Source organism: Rattus norvegicus, chromosome 2 (assembly GCF_021556685.1).
Source record: "Rattus norvegicus strain SHRSP/BbbUtx chromosome 2, alternate assembly SHRSP_T2T, whole genome shotgun sequence".
NCBI lineage: Eukaryota > Metazoa > Chordata > Mammalia > Rodentia > Muridae > Rattus > Rattus norvegicus.
This window is the reverse complement of record NC_141535.1, coordinates 58866492-58882926: the sequence shown is the minus strand read 5'-3', so window position 1 is coordinate 58882926 and position 16435 is coordinate 58866492. Positions and strand designations below refer to the sequence as shown.

General features: G+C 42.4%; 1 protein-coding gene across 2 annotated transcripts in view; it reads left to right on the top strand.

Moving 5' to 3' along the window:
• Nucleotides 1-16435, top strand: part of Wdr70 (WD repeat domain 70) — a 239948-nt gene that overhangs the window by 33205 nt on the left and 190308 nt on the right. For both annotated transcript variants that reach the window (XM_087618324.1, NM_001013909.1), the window contains exon 6: nt 16165-16224. Coding sequence is in view for 1 of the 2 variants with exons in the window: in NM_001013909.1 (NP_001013931.1) it covers nt 16165-16224 (60 nt within the window). In the remaining variant the exon portion in view is untranslated. The remainder of the gene's footprint in view (nt 1-16164; nt 16225-16435) is intronic.

The window sequence follows — 16435 nt, the reverse complement described above, 5'->3', positions numbered from 1 at the left end:
ATTTCTTTTTTTTTTTGGTTCTTTTTTTTTTGGAGCTGGGGACCGAACCCAGGGCCTTGCGCTTCCTAGGTAAGCGCTCTACCACTGAGCTAAATCCCCAGCCCCTTGAGTATTTCTTATATACATTGGGCAAACATCCCCCTCCCCCTCCCCTTCCTTATGGGTGTTCCCCTCCCAACCCTCCCCCCATTGCCGCCCTCCCCCCACAGTCTAGTTCACTGGGGGTTCAGTCTTAGCAGGACCCAGGGCTTCCCCTTCCACTGGTGCTCTTACTAGGATATGCATTGCTACCTATGGGGTCAGAGTCCAGGGTCAGTCCATGTATAGTCTTTAGGTAGTGGCTTAGTCCCTGGAAGCTCTGGTTGCTTAACATTGTTGTACATATGGGGTCTCGAGCCCCTTCAAGCTCTTCCAGTTCTTTCTCTGATTCCTTCAACGGGGGTCCTATTCTCAGTTCAGTGGTTTGCTGCTGGCATTCGCCTCTGTATTTGCTGTATTCTGGCTGTGTCTCTCAGGAGCGATCGACATCCGGCTCCTGTCGGCCTGCACTTCTTTGCTTCATCCATCTTGAAGAAGACTCATTCTTAATCATTGAGTTAGTAAATCTGGAGTAGAAAGGAGTCATGGAACAATGTTCAGAATTGAATGGGTAAGGTTTTGATGTATTTAGACCTCAGTGCATCCAGAGAGATTGAAAACTTTATTTCTATCATATCTGCTTCATTGACCAGCAGAGTTGTTTTTTCTCCCTGGTCTTGTTTTAGAAACAGGTATTATAACTGAAAATCGCTCAGAGGCTTGTACTTAGTAACGTTAAGTACCTGTTGACAGTTACCATAGTATTTTGTCTTGTCTGTGGCAGGGAACATGGAGACTGATTAAGGACAGCACAACAGCATGGAAAGACGCTCTGAGTGAGGGTGACATGGGAGTTAGGAAGGGGTGTAGCTCAGTGCAACTTAGAGCTAAGTGTGCGAAGCAGAGAGAAAAGACAAAGTATCCTGACAAACAGCTTCGGGGGAGAAAGGTTTATTGTGGCTCCCGGGTGCAGGTTGCAGCCTGTCATTGTGGGAAGTCACAGTGGCCTGGGGATAGCGGCACATGCGTCTGTAGTCATAAACAGAGAAGGCTGAGTGTGTGCGTACCCATATGTACTCAGGCCACCTTTTCCTGTGTGACATGCAATAAAGCTGCCCACTTTGGGCTGGTCTTCCACTTCAACTACTGTTATCAAGGTAGTCCCACAGGTATGCCTTTAGGCCAACCTGATCTTGGCAGTCTCTAGGAGACTCTCTTCCCAGGTGACAGGTGATTCTAGATTGTATTAAGTTGGAAATTAAAACTAACTGTCACACCACCATTTGGTGTAGACTTGAAGTGTTTGATCAGCTTTCTATATGCATGTGCTCTTTTAGACAGAGTTAAAGGTTACGGAAGTTCATCAGTAGTGTCATCATTTTCTTCATTTTAAACAAGTATAAACAAAACTTTAGAAAAGGTGACCTTTCTTAACCTTGGTGCTGTTGACTGTTTGGTCCAGATAAGTCTCTGCTGTGAAGGTCATCTTGTACACTATAGGATTGTTTGCAGCCAGCGGTGTCTCCGCAGTCGAGGTTGCTAAGATGTCTCCAGACTGACAGATATCCCTTGGAAGTTGGTGGTAATTTCTCTGGTTGTAAGCAATTGTTATGAACTTGCCCTGGTTTTGGATGCCATATATGGAGAATCTAGATTTGATTTCTAAATTCTGTACGTGTGAGAGTCTGTATCAATCTTCGTCTTTTTCCTTGCTTTCCTGTTCACTTACACAAAAGAGTCTCCCCTGAGCCAAGGAGGAAGTCACAATCCCTGACTCGGAGGACTGGCGGAGTGGACATCGCCACAAGTCTGGGCCTGATGGGAATGTTTGGGGAGAACCCCACCAAGGCCTGTGCTTTATCAGTGGTTTCCTAGTGGGGTTTCTGCGACTTGTGATGGAAGCTGAGGTGGAGACAGAATTGTCTCCCAGGAGCTCCTTCCTTCCTTCCTTCCTTCCTTCCTTCCTTCCTTCCTTCCTTCCTCCCTCCCTCCCTCCCTCCCTCCCTCCCTCTCTCCTCCCTCCTCCTTCCCTCCCTCTCTCCTCCCTCCCTCCCTCCCTCTCTCTTCCTTCCCTCCCTCCCTCCCTCCTTCCTTCCTTCCTTCCTTCCTCTGTAGCCACAGAGCTGGGCAAGGCCATTCAGAATAAAGAGAAAAGTTGGGAGGACTCAGTAGGGACTTACTGGAGGTGGCATCACAATCAACTTTATCCTTTTTTCTCATGACATATGTATATGTAAATATGTACACATGTGTTCATATTTAGCATGTATATGCATATATTTTTAACTTTTATTGGCAGTAGAAGGGCTGGGCTCTGGAAACCAGTAGCATTCTGTCACTCAGAGAGGGCACCATGTAGCTCACTGGCTGTGTAAGGTTCATGTGTCACCTGCACTTCCACTGATAGATTTTTTTTTTCTTTGCTGCATTTTTAGCTATTGTAGATCTTCCTGTAGCGTGGAAAGATGAGGTACAAGATGCCTTATTTGGATGGAGTAGAGAGGCTGGGTAACATGGTAGGGACACCGACTCTGTGGCAGGAGTGGAAGCTGAGCGAGGGAGTCCGTGGTGTGCTACATCAGAGAAGTTATAGAGTGCACTCCAGCATGGCGAAGAAGTCAGACCATCAGCATACCGGACAGTTCAAGGACACAGTGCTGTGACCTGCACTGCTGGGACTTGACCTGAGCAGGGAGTGAGGAAATGACAGGCACAAGTAAAGCTGGGGTTAGGAGGGGGACTTGCCCTCAGGTAGAAATGTGCCAGCAGCCTGCATTGGTTATATGTGGCCCAAACAAGGGGGTGCATTAGCTAATCTTGGTGGAGAGCTCAGTCTCAGCTTACAGTTGTCTGTGGTGAGGAAGCTGTGGCTGCTACCTTTTGTACATATACACTAGTTAGCTGAAATTCAACTGTTCTCAGTTGAGAGGATCCTTTTGCCATTCCCACGGGTCTGAGGCATTGGCATCTGACATGGATTATGATGTCAGCAATACCCATTCATTCGCTCCCCACAATGATAGTACTTCACATTCTTAAAATTTTAATTATTTTATTTATTTACATTCCAGTCATTGTGCCCCTATGCCCCCTCCCCCCAACCTCCTCACTTCCCCCCAGTTCCTTCTCCCATTCCTTCTCTCCCTTGCCTCCAAGAAGATGCTCCTACCCCACCAGGCCTCCCCTCTCCCTGGGGCCTTCTTCCTCCCACTGAGACCTGCCCAGGCAGATCTCTGCTCTATTTGTGCCAGACGCCTCAGACCCACCTGTATGCTCCTGGTTGGTGGCTCAGTTTCTGGGAGCTCCCTGGGTTTGGGTTAGTTGAGACTGCTACTCTTCCTATGGGGTTGCCCTCCCCTTCAGCTTCTTCAATCCTTTCCCTAATTCAACCATAGGGTCCCCAACTTTGGTCCAATGGTTGGCTGTAAGTACCTGTGAGCTCTTTGTATTTTGATAAGCATTTTGAAAAGTTTATTTATGGGAGAGATGACTCATCAGTTAAGAGTAGGTAATGTTCTTCTAGAGGACCCGAGTTCAGCTCCCAACACCACATTAAGTAGCTCACAACTGCCTATATCTGGAGCTCAGTGGATCTTTGACCTCTGGATATCTGTACTCGTGCGTTGAGGATGTGACATATGTGCCATAGCGTGCTTATAGAGGTCAAGAGGTCAAGAGGACAGCATTCAGCAGTCAGTTCTCTTGTTCTACTGTGTTAGGGCAGGGCTTCTTTGTTCCTTTTGTGCAGTGTGCTCTAGGCCAGTTCCCTGTGGGCTTCCAGGCAATTCTCCTGTCTTAACCTCCCATTTCACTGAAGGAGGGTTGGACTTACAGATGCATGATATTACATCTGGCTTTAAAAAATCATTTATTTTAAAATTTTAGTTATGTGTATGCATGTGTATCTGTGTGGGATGTATGTGCACATGAGTGTAAGCACTTGAAGAGATCAGAAGAGGGCATTGGACCCACTGAAGACAGAGTTAAAAGCCATTGTTAGCTCCTGTACTTGGGTCTTCTGCAGGGTGAAGAAGGGCTTTTAACCCCTTTGAGCCATCTCAGATTTGTTTGTTTGAGGAAGGACCTGACCCTGCAGTCCTGCTTGCCTGGAACTCAGTATGTAGGTCGGGTTGGCTGAAAACGCAGGCAGGATGCACTTGACTCTACAGTGGGAGAGCTGGGGTAAAAGGCACCTGCCATTACGTACAGCTAGGGTTTACGAGTTTATCAGCTATTTGCTTCCCTTTGAAGAAATGGCCTGTTCAAATCTTTTGCCTCAGTTTTGTCTGTCTGTCTGTTTGTCTGTCTATGATTCTGAGTCTTGAAACTGGTTCTTGTACACACAAAATAAGTTTTCTACCCTGGAGCTACATCCCTAGCCTTTTGCCCAGTTTTGAATCCGGTTGTGGAAATGTAGAATTATTTAAAAACCTACTCTGGATATTAACTTGTTTGAATATATATGGTTTATTACTAGAACCACTATTGTTTCTTTTCTTGTTCCTTGATTCTAACAAGTTAGGAAAAGATTTTAAGGTTTAGAAGGTGTTTCTGGAGGAAAGGCCATTCAGAGACTGCCACACATGGGGATCCATTCCACATGCGGTCATCAAACCCAGTCACTATTGAGGATGCCAAGAGGTGCATGCTGACAGAAGCCTGATATAGCTGTCTTCTGAAAGGCTCTGCTAGAGCTTGTCAAATACAGAGGCAGATGCTCGCAGCCTACCATCGAACTGAGATCTAGGTCCCCAGTGGAGGGATTAGAGAAAGGTAGCTGAGGGGGTTTGCAACCCCATAGGAAGAACAACAATATCAACCAACCAAACACCCCAGAGTTCCCAGGGACTAAACCATCAACCAAAGAGTACACATGGACAGACACAGGCTCCAGCCACATATGTAGCAGAGGATGGCCTTGTTGGCATCGATGGGAGGAGAAGCCCTTGGTCCTGCCAAGGCTCGATGCCCCAGTGTAGGGGAATGTCAGGGCAGGGAGGCAGAAGGGAGTGGGTGGGTGGGTGGGGGATCACTCTCATGGAGGCAGGGGGTGGGGGGTTTCTGGAAGGGAAACCGAGAAGGGGGTAATATGTGAAATGTAGATAGAATATCCAATAAAAATGAAAAATAAAAATAAAAGAGTCAGGTTCTGTCCTAGAAGCCTTCCACATTCTCGAACCTCTGCATATTTCTTTTCTTTCTTTCTTTTTTTTTTATTAACTTGAGTATTTCTTACTTACATTTCGAATGTTTTTCCCTTTCCCAGTTTCCGGGCCAACATCCCCCAAGCCACCCCCTTCTATATGGGTGTTCCCCTCCCCATCCTCCCCCCATTGCCGCCCTCCCCCCAACAAACACGTTCACTGGGGGTTCAGTATTGGCAGGACCAAGGGCTTCCCCTTCCACTGGTGCTCTTATTAGGCTATTCATTGCTACGTATGCAGTTGGAGTCCAGGGTCAGTCCATGTGTAGTCTTTGGGTAGTAGCTTAGTCCCTGGAAGCTCTGGTTGCTTGGCATTGTTGTCTATATGGGGTCTCAAGCCCCTTCAAGCTCTTTCAGTCCTTTCTCTGATTCCTTCAACGGGGGTCCCGTTCTCAGTTCAGTGGTTTGCTGCTGGCCTTCGCCTCTGTGTTTGCTGTATTCTGGCTGTGTCTCTCAGGAGAGATCTACATCTGGCTCCTGTCGGCCTGCACTTCTTTGCTTCATCCATCTTGTCTAATTGGGTGACTGTATATGTATGGGTCACATGTGGGGCAGGCTCTGAATGGGTGTTCCTTCTGCCTCTGTTTTAATTTTTGCCTTCCTATTCCCTGCCAAGGGTATTCTTGTTCCCCTTAAGAAGGAGTGAAACATTCGCATTTTGATCATCCGTCTTGAGTTTTATGGGTTCTGTGCATCTAGGGTAATTCAAGCATTTGGGCTAATAGCCACTTATCAATGAGTGCATACCATGTGTGTTTTTCTGTGATTGGGTTACCTCACTCAGGATGATATTTTCCAGTTCCCTCCATTTGCCTATGAATTTCATAGTCACTGTTTTTGATAGCTGAGTAATATTCCATTGTGTAGATGTACCACATTTTCTGTATCCATTCCTCTGTTGAAGGGCATCTGGGTTCTTTCCAGCTTCTGGCTATTATAAATAAGGCTGCTATGAACATAGTGGAGCACGTGTCTTTTTTATATGTTGGGGCATCTTTTGGGTATATGCCCAAAAGAAGTTTAGCTGGGTCCTCAGGTAGTTCAATGTCCAATTTTCTGAGGAACCTCCAGACTGATTTCCAGAATGGTTGTACCAGTCTGCAATCCCACCAACAATGGAGGAGTGTTCCTCTTTCTCCACATCCTCGCCAGCATTTGCTGTCACCTAAGTTTTTGATCTTAGCCATTCTCACTGGTGTGAGGTGAAACCTCAGGGTTGTTTTGATTTGCATTTCCCTTATGACTAAAGATGTTGAACATTTCTTTAGGTGTTTCTCAGCCATTCGGCATTCCTCAGCTGTGAATTCTTTGTTTAGCTCTGAACCCCATTTTTTAATAGGGTTACTTGTCTCCCTGTGGTCTAACTTCTTGAGTTCTTTGTATATTTTGCATATAAGCCCTCTATCTGTTGTAGGATTGGTAAAGATCTTTTCCCAATCTGTTGATTGCCGTTTTGTCCTGACCACAGTGTCCTTTGCCTTACAGAAGCTTTGCAGTTTTATGAGATCCCATTTGTCGATTCTTGATCTTAGTGCATAAGCCATTGGTATTTTCTTGGAAATTTTCTCCAGTGCCCATGTGTTCGAGATGCTTCCCCACTTTTTTTTTTTTTTTCAGAGCTGGGGACCGAACTCAGGGCCTTGCACTTGCTAGGCAAGTGCTCTACCACTGAGCTAAATCCCCAACCCCCCCACTTTTTCTTCTACTAGTTTGAGTGTATCTGGTTTGATGTGGAGGTCCTTGATCCACTTGGACTTAAGCTTTGTACAGGGTGATAAGCATGGATCGATCTGCATTCTTCTACATGTTGACCTCCAGTTGAACTAGCACCATTTGCTGAAAATGCTATCTTTTTTCCATTGGATGGTTTTGGCTCCTTTGTCAAAAATCAAGTGACCATAGGTATGTGGGTTCATTTCTGGGTCTTCAATTCTATTCCATTGGTCTATCTGTCTGTCTCTGTACCAATACCATGCAGTTTTTATCACTATTGCTCTGTAATACTGCTTGAGTTCAGGGAGAGTGATTCCCCCTGAAGTCCTTTTATTGTTGAGGATAGTTTTAGCTATCCCAGGTTTTTTGTTATTCCAGATGAATTTGCAAATTGTTCTGTCTAACTCTTTGAAGAATTGGATTGGTATTTTGATGGGGATTGCATTGAATCTGTAGATCGCTTTTGGTAAAATGGCCATTTTTACTATATTAATCCTGCCAATCCATGAGCATGGGAGATCTTTCCATCTTCTGAGGTCTTCATCAATTTCTTTCTTCAGAGGCTTGAAGTTCTTATTGTACAGATTTTTTACTTGCTTGGTTAAAGTCACACCGAGGTAATTTATATTATTTGGGAGTATTATGAAGGGTGTTGTTTCCCTAATTTCTTTCTCGGCTTGTTTCTCTTTTGTGTAGAGGAAGGCTACTGATTTATTTGAGTTAATTTTATACCCAACCACTTTGCTGAAATTGTTTATCAGCTTTAATAGTTCTCTGGTGGAACTTTTGGGATCACTTAAATATACTATCATGTCATCTGCAAATAGTGATATTTTGACTTCTTCTTTTCCAATCTGTATCCCCTTGATCTCTTTTTGTTGTCTGATTGCTCTGGCTAGAACTTCAAGAACTATATTGAATAAGTAGGGAGAGAGTGAGCAGCCTTGTCTAGTCCCTGAGTTTAGTGGGATTGCTTCAAGTTTCTCTCCATTTAGTTTAATGTTAGCGACTGGTTTGCTGTATATGGCTTTTACTAGGTTTAGGTATGGGCCTTGAATTCCTATTCTTTCCAGGACTTTTATCATGAAGGGGTGTTGAATTTTGTCAAAAGCTTTCTCAGCATCTAATGAAATGATCATGTGGTTTTGTTCTTTCAGTTTATTTATGTAATGGATCACGTTGATGGTTTTCCATATATTAAACCATCCCTGCATGCCTGGGATGAAGCCTACTTGATCATGGTGGATGATTGTTTTGATGTGGTCTTGGATTCGGTTTGCCAGAATTTTATTGAGTATTTTTGCGTCGATATTCATAAGGGAAATTGGTCTGAAGTTCTCTTTCTTTGTTGTGTCTTTGTGTGGTTTAGTTATAAGAGTAATTGTGGCTTCATAGAAGGAATTCAGTAGTGCTCCATCTGTTTCAATTTTGTGGAATAGTTTGGATAGTATTGGTATGAGGTCTTCTATGAAGGTCTGATAGAATTCTGCACTAAACCCGTCTGGACCTGGGCTCTTTTTGGTTGGGAGACCTTTAATGGCTGCTTCTATTTCCTTAGGAGTTATGGGGTTGTTTAGCTGGTTTATCTGTTCCTGATTTAACTTCGGTACCTGATATCTGTCTAGGAAATTGTCCATTTCCTGCAGATTTTCACGTTTTGTTGAATATAGGCTTTTATAGTAAGATCTGATGATTTTTTGAATTTCCTCTGAATCTGTAGTTATGTCTCCCTTTTCATTTCTGATTTTGTTAATTTGGACACACTCTCTGTGTCCTCTCGTTAGTCTAGCTAAGGGTTTATCTATCTTGTTGATTTTCTCAAAGAACCAACTTTTGGCTCTGTTGATTCTTTCTATGGTCCTTTTTGTTTCTACTTGGTTGATTTCAGCTCTGAGTTTGATTATTTCCTGCCTTCTACTCCTCCTGGGTGTATTTGCTTCTTTTTGTTCTAGAGCTTTTAGGTGTGCTGTCAAGCTGGTGACATATGCTCTTTCCTGTTTCTTTCTGCAGGCACTCAGAGCTATGAGTTTTCCTCTTAGCCCAGCTTTCATTGTGTCCCTTAAGTTTGGGTATGTTGTACCTTCATTTTCATTAAATTCTAAGAAGTCTTTAATTTCTTTATTTCTTCCTTGACCTTATCGTTAAGTAGAGCTTTGTTCAACCTCCATGTATATGTGGGCTTTCTTCCCTTATTGTTATTGAAGACCCAGGTTTAGGCTGTGGTGGTCTGATAGGTCGCATGAGATTATTTCTATTTTTCTGTATCTGTTGAGGCCTGTTTTTTGACCAATTATATGGTCAGTTTTGGAGAAAGTACCATGAGGTGTTGAGAAGAATGTATATTCTTTTGCTTTAGGATAGAATGTTCTATAAATATCTGTTAAGTCCATTTGGTTCATGACTTCTCTTAGTCTGTCTATGTCTGTGTTTAATTTCTGTTTCCATGACCTGTCCATTGATGAGAGTGGGGTGTTGAAGTCTCCTACTATTATTGTGTGAGGTGCAATGTGTATTTTGAGCTTTAGTAAGGTTTCTTTTACATATGTAGGTGCCCTTGTATTTGGAGCATAGATATTTAGGATTGAGAGTTCATCTTGGTGGATTTTTCCTTTGATGAATATGAAGTGTCCTTCCTTATCTTTTTTGATGACTTTTAGTTGAAAATTGATTTTATTTGATATTAGAATGGCTACTCCAGCTTGCTTCTTCCGACCATTTGCTTGGAAAGTTGTTTTCCAGCCTTTCACTCTGAGGTAGTGTCTGTCTTTGTCTCTGAGGTGTGTTTCCTGTAGGCAGCAGAATGCAGGGTCCTCGTTGCATATCCAGTTTGTTATTTTATGTCTTTTTATTGGGGAGTTGAGGCCATTGATGTTGAGAGATATTAAGGAATAGTGATTATTGCTTCCTGTTATATTCATATTTGGATGTGAGGTTATGTTTGTGTGCTTTTCTTTTCTTTGTTTTGTTGCCAAGACGATTAGTTTGTTGCTTTTTCTAGGGTATTGCTTGCTTTCTTATGTTGGGTTTTACCATTTAGTATCGTTTGTAGTGCTGGATTTGTAGAAAGATATTGTGTAAATTTGGTTTTGTCATGGAATATCTTGGTTTCTTCATCTATGTTAAGTGAGAGTTTTGCAGGATATAGTAACCTGGGCTGGCATTTGTGTTCTCTTAGGGTCTGTATGACATCTGTCCAGGATCTTCTGCCTTTCATAGTCTCTGGTGAAAAGTCTGGTGTGATTCTGATAGGTCTGCCTTTATATATTACTTGACCTTTTTCCCTTACTGCTTTTAATATTCTTTCTTTATTTTGTGCATTTGGTGTTTTGACTATTAAGTGATGGGAGGAGTTTCTTTTCTGGTCTAATCTATTTGGAGTTCTGTAGGCTTCTTGTATGCTTATGGGCATTTCTTTCTTTAAATTAGGGAAGTTTTCTTCTATGATTTTGTTGAAGATATTTACTGGTCCTTTGAGCTGGGAGTCTTCACTCTCTTCTATACCTATTACCCTTAGGTTTGATCTTCTCATTGAGTCCTGGATTTCCTGTATGTTTTGGACCAGTAGCTTTTTCCGTTTTACATTATCTTTGAAAGTTGTGTCGATGCTTTCTATGGAGTCTTCTGCTCCTGAGATTCTCTCTTCTATCTCTTGTATTTTGTTGGTGATGCTTGTATCTACGGCTCCTTGTCTCTTCCTTTGGTTTTCCAGGGTTGTTTCCCTGTGTTCTTTCTTGATTGCCTCTATTTCCATTTTTAATTCCTTCAACTGTTTAATTGTGTTTTCCTGGAATTCTTTCAGGGATTTTTGTGATTCCTCTCTATAGGCTTCTACTTGTTTATTTATGTTTTCTTGCGCTTCTCTAAGGGAGTTCTTCATGTCTTTCTTGAAGTCCTCCAGCATCATGATCAAATATGATTTTAAAGCTAGGTCTTTCCTTTCTGGTGTGTTTGGATATTCAGTGTTTGCTTTGGTGGGAGAATTGGGCTCCGATGGTGCCATGTAGTCTTGGTTTCTGTTGCTTGGGTTCCTGCGCTTGCCTCTCGCCATCAGATTATCTCTAGTGTTACTTTGTTCTGCTATTTCTGACAGTGGCTAGACTGTCCTATAAGCCTGTGTGTCAGAAGTGCTGTAGACCTGTTTTCCTGTTTTCTTTCAGCCAGTTATGGGGACAGAGTGTTCTGCTTTCAGGTGTGTAGTTTTTCCTCTCTACAGTTCTTCAGCTGTTCCTGTGGGCCTGTGTCCTGAGTTCACCAGGCAGGTCACTTGGAGCAGAAAAGTTGGTCTTACCTGTGGTCCCGAGGTTCAAGTTTGCTCGTGGGGTGTTGATTATGAGCTCTCTGCGAGGGCAGCAACCAGGAGGACCTGCGCCACCCTTTCCGGGAGCCCCCGTGCACCAGGGTCCTAGATGGCGTTTTCTACATATTTCTAAAGACATCTTAGATCCCTGTGTTCTAAGCACCTCTGTTCGCTCCATCAGGCAGTGAAGCTGAGCACCACATGACAGCATCTGCAGCTCTTTCATTTGTCTGTTTGCCAGCTTGTCCGTCATTATACTGATAGACCCTAGTGAGCAGAAGCTTTGTTTTAATTTAATTTTTCCTTATCTGTTTATTTTCCCAGTATATCTGGACCTTTGTTTTCCCTTCCTCCATCCCTCCCAGCCCCTCCCCTGCCCTCCCACCTCCCCTCTTCCCCAGATTACTCTTCCTCTTCTTTGTTTTAGAGAAGAGCAACAGCTCTCAATGGAACACAGCGTCACAAGATGCAGCAAGACTAGGCAGGAGGGAAAGGACCCCAAGAGCAGGAGAAAGAGTCAGAGACACCCCCACTCACATGGTTAGGAATCCCACAAAAATACCAAGCTAACAGGCATAATATACATGCAGAGGACCTAGTGTAGACCCATGCAGGCTCTGTGAGCCCCTCTAAGTCCTGCTTCATTCATGTTGGCGGGCCCTGTTCTCCATGTGTCCTTGGCTCCTCTGGTTCCTACGATTCTTCCTCCTCCTCTTTAGCAGGGTTACCCGAGCTCCAAGGGGAAGGGCCTGACGGAGATCTTCAATTTGTCCCCCAACCCCACCCCACGCCTAATGCTTGGCTGTGGATCTCAAAAAGAAGCTATCTTTCTGGATTTTTACTTTAACTTTTGTATTTGAGATATATTATTTGTTAAGTGAATGTATAGCTAAGCAATGAATGAATGTTAAGTCAGTTTTACCAACTCCTCAGAGTTATGCTAGAATTACTTTAATTCTGATCTTTTGTTTCCAAGTAGTCTTTTTATTATGGCTTATATAGTACTCAGCTAGACTATACAACTTTCTTGATTCTTGACTTTCTACCTGAAGGACTATGATATGCAAACCTTTGGAAAACACTGTAGGACGTTCTTCATAAAGAATTCCTTGTGCTAGCCCAGATGTGCTTGCTGTTGTTATCTGAGGTAGATCTAAGGATCTGGGAAAGACCCTCTGGGTGGTATTTAAACCTAATCCAGACAAGAGCTAATAACGCCTTTTTTTCCATTAATGCTGTAGCTTTTGTTATGAGTTCTCATAATAAATTACTACACTGAAGTAATTTAATCTGTGATGTTCCTTGGCAGGAAAATCTTGAAAATATTTTATTGTAATTGTGAGTTTCACACTAAGTCATATTTCAAAGTCATTAGTAAAAAATCCTGGAAGAAGTACAGTTACCAAGTGATGTGCTCCAAAAAGATGGATTGCTACTGTTGTGGATGATTAAGTTATGCCAGTTATTTGACTATGTTTGAGTCATACCCTACTTGATTTCCAGTAAAACGTAGTTTCAAATGTAAACTATACTTTTAATTCACTCCTAATGTAAATATGAAGTTCTGTGGTCTAAAGTTTTTGCTGAAGTGTTAGAAATTGTCTATATATAGGCACATTCTGCATTGAATTAAGTGAAATAATTCTCAGACCAGCTCTCTTTTTGCAGTGGTATTTCTACTTGCTGATTGATTAAAAGTAATTAGTTAGGAAATGAGAGGCAGACTATATAGTTTCTTCTTTTAAGTAATTAGTTATGAAATGAGATGTGGGTTATGACAACTTTTTTTCTAACTGAAGCATTTCAAATGCTCTCCCAGTTCTCAGCACTTAGACATGTTTTCTTGCATAAAGTCATTGCCAGATACAGGAATATCCTATATAATTCAATTGAGAGCAAGCCTCAAATCCATTAGTTAGAACTTTTAACTGTCTTTGAATTTTTGTTGGAATTGCTTTCACCTCTGAAATAGGTTATGCGTAATACTTCTCAGAAATTATTAAATTTTAAAGTAGTATCTTTGTTTTAAAATAAACTGAAAAAATTCCCAGCTGTTTATTTACTCCTGTTCAGCTCCCCCTGGTTCCTAATTGCCTTCTTTAATCTATTGCAGTAATAGACCATATCAACCTCTCAGGGAGGTAGCCTAAACCAACAGTGCCTAAATCCTCTGCTGTTGCAGTGTTTGATCTGGATTTAGTTGTGGTACAGTCATTTTCTCACAAGGTGTTCATTTTGGGGAGCTGTAATCCTCTGCCCCTGATTACACTGACCTGGTGGAATAGCATCTGTTTGTCCTTATGGTCATAACCAGCAACTCCAAAGTTTCACTGTGAATGGAAAATTATTTATTCATTCCCACAATCTTCAGTGTTTGCCATGTGTTTGCTGTTTTGTGGCCTGAGGATTCAGAAATGAGTGATACATACATACATCCAAGGCTAGTCTTGAATTTACGATCCTTTTTATCTAAGTCTCTCAATTACTAGAATCCCAGGCATAACCACCATGGCTAGTTTCTGTGGATGGCTTTGTAGTGGACATAGGATGTTAGTGTAATTACCCAGCTCTTAGATAAGAGGATTTGAGTAAATAACCTAGATTCATATTGAAATGTTTATTGTGCACTCTCACATCTGACTTATGTACCCTCTCCTTTGTCTCTCACTTATTCCAGCCCCCTCCCGCTGTAATTTGTTTATTAGGTTATAGTCATGATCTTTCCCTCTTGGATCATGTGCTTCTTGAGAGTGGAGGTTAGTGTAGTATAACCAACCTCCTGTGTAGTATATCCCCCTGAATAAATGCTTATTGAAATAAGGACTGACAACATTCCACATGGATGTTTCTTTATATATATAAAAATATATATACTTAATTTTTTATTAGCTATATTTCTTTACTTGCATTTCAAGTGTTATTCCCTTTCCCGATTTCCTGTCTATAAGCCCCCATTCCCTCCCCTCCCCCTCCACCATACGGATATTCCCCCTATACATCCCCCTTACTGCCCACCCCCATATTCCCCTGCACTGGGGGTCCAACCTTGGCAGGACCAAGGGCTTCCCCTTTCACTGGTGCCCAACAAGGCTATTCTCTGCTACATATGCAGTTGGAGCCCAGGGTTAGTCCATGTATAGACTTTTCAGTATCCTCAATTTGGGGATAGTTTTCAACTTTATTAAAGACTTTTGTTTTTGATGTATCCTCTATTAATTTTTTTTAAATTTCCCACCTCAACCCTGCCCCAGTGTCTGTGTGTGTGTACGCATATTGTGGTGTGCTTAGGGATGTTGGATGACATTGTCAGTCATTTTCTTTCCTTTATGTGTGGTCCTGGAGACCCATCAGGTCGTCAGGCTGACAGCAGTGCTTCTACCCACTGAGCCATCCCACTGGCCTTTATTGTAAACATTCATTTTTTAAATTACATTTTATTTGTGTGAGGGTCATGTTTATGCCATGTTACATGTATGGAGGTCAGGGCATGCTTGTGGAAGTCAGTTCTCTTTACCCAGTGGGACCCAGAGATAGAATTCAGGTAGTCAAGCTTGGTAATAAGTATTTTTACCCACTGAGCCATCTCACTGGCCCTGATAGAAGCTTTTAATTTTTTTTTTAATTTCTATAAAATTTATCACTTAAAGGAAAAACAAATCCTTAATTTCTCAGACATTATCAGTAGCTACTGGTTCATTGTTTAATATTTAGTACACAGTAACAGCAAGAAATAATTTCATTTAACTTAAAGAATTCTTTGGAGCCAGGAGCAGTGGCCCTTGGTCCCAACATTTGGGGTGCAGAACACAGGTGGATCTCTGGTTCTAGGACAGTGGGATCTATAAAGTGAGTTCCAGGACAGTGGAGTGTACACAGTTTGTTTGAAGTCAAGTTATTAAGTGATAGGTCAAGGTACCGGTAGACTGAAGCACCCAGGAGACTGAAGCAGAAGGATTGTTGTTTCTAGGTGTTCTAGTGTAGCCTAAGACTTTCCTCTCTAAAAACCATTGGCCTGGTGTAGCAGTGGTGCACGTACTTCATCCCAGCACTTGGGAGGCAGAGGCAGGCTGATTGCTGAGGAGTTCAGGAAAAACCACAAGAAAGAATTCTCAAATCACTTATAAGCAGAAAGAGAGGAGTTATATATCTAGACATGCAGAAGAAATATATCTCCATTTATTTTTCCTTTAAAACAAAGGTGTATTCATTATTTTTATGTGTATGTGTGTTCCTTGGTGAAGTGTATGTACCACATGCATGTCAAAACCTGTGGGATCCAGAAGAGGGAGTTGGATCTCCTGGAACTAGAGTTACAGTGGTTATGAGGTGTCATGTGAGTGCTAGGTGATCTTAATGACTGAGGCACCTCTAGCTCCTCCCCCCCTCCCCCTTTCTTTTAAGGCTTTGCGGTAACAAGACATGGATACTGTCAATGTTTATTTTCACTGTGGGCAGTGGCTCATGATGGTAACCCACAGTTACTCAAGAGGGAAGCAGAAGGTTTGCAAGTTCAGATCCTGCTTGGCCTACACAGCAAATGCCAAGGCTCATATCTGAGCAACTTAGAAAAATCTTGTTGAAAGAGGATTCAGAAAGGAGCTGGTGAGATAGCTCAGTAGGCGAACACACACACACACACACACACACACACACACACACACACACTCTCACATTAAACAAATGTAATAATAACAGTTTTCAAACTTCCAAAGAGAGGAGACTTAGGTACGGGGAAGTAGCTCAGCGGTAGGACGCTTGTCTCGGGTAGCCCTTGGGCCCAGTGACACACACTGAAGTGCCTTCCCTGTAATGTCTGTGTAGTCTTCACATATATTATTTTACTCATTGACCTAATGGAGTCTTCCTGTTTCAGAATCCCATCCACAGGATTCCTGACTCGCATGAGATCACGCTGAAGCACGGCACTAAAACAGTAAGTTTAAAATGTTTTTGTTCTTTTTTTATTAACAGAGCTTTCCTAGACCAGTCAGCTGATAAGGCATAATAAAAATGTGCACTCACACTCATGCACACTCGCACACAAACATGCACAGGCACACAAAACCTGAGACCATTCTAAGGTCATTGATGTAGTGAAAGCTACAGTCATCATGAAACTAGAAAGATGACTTTCACAGCCAATC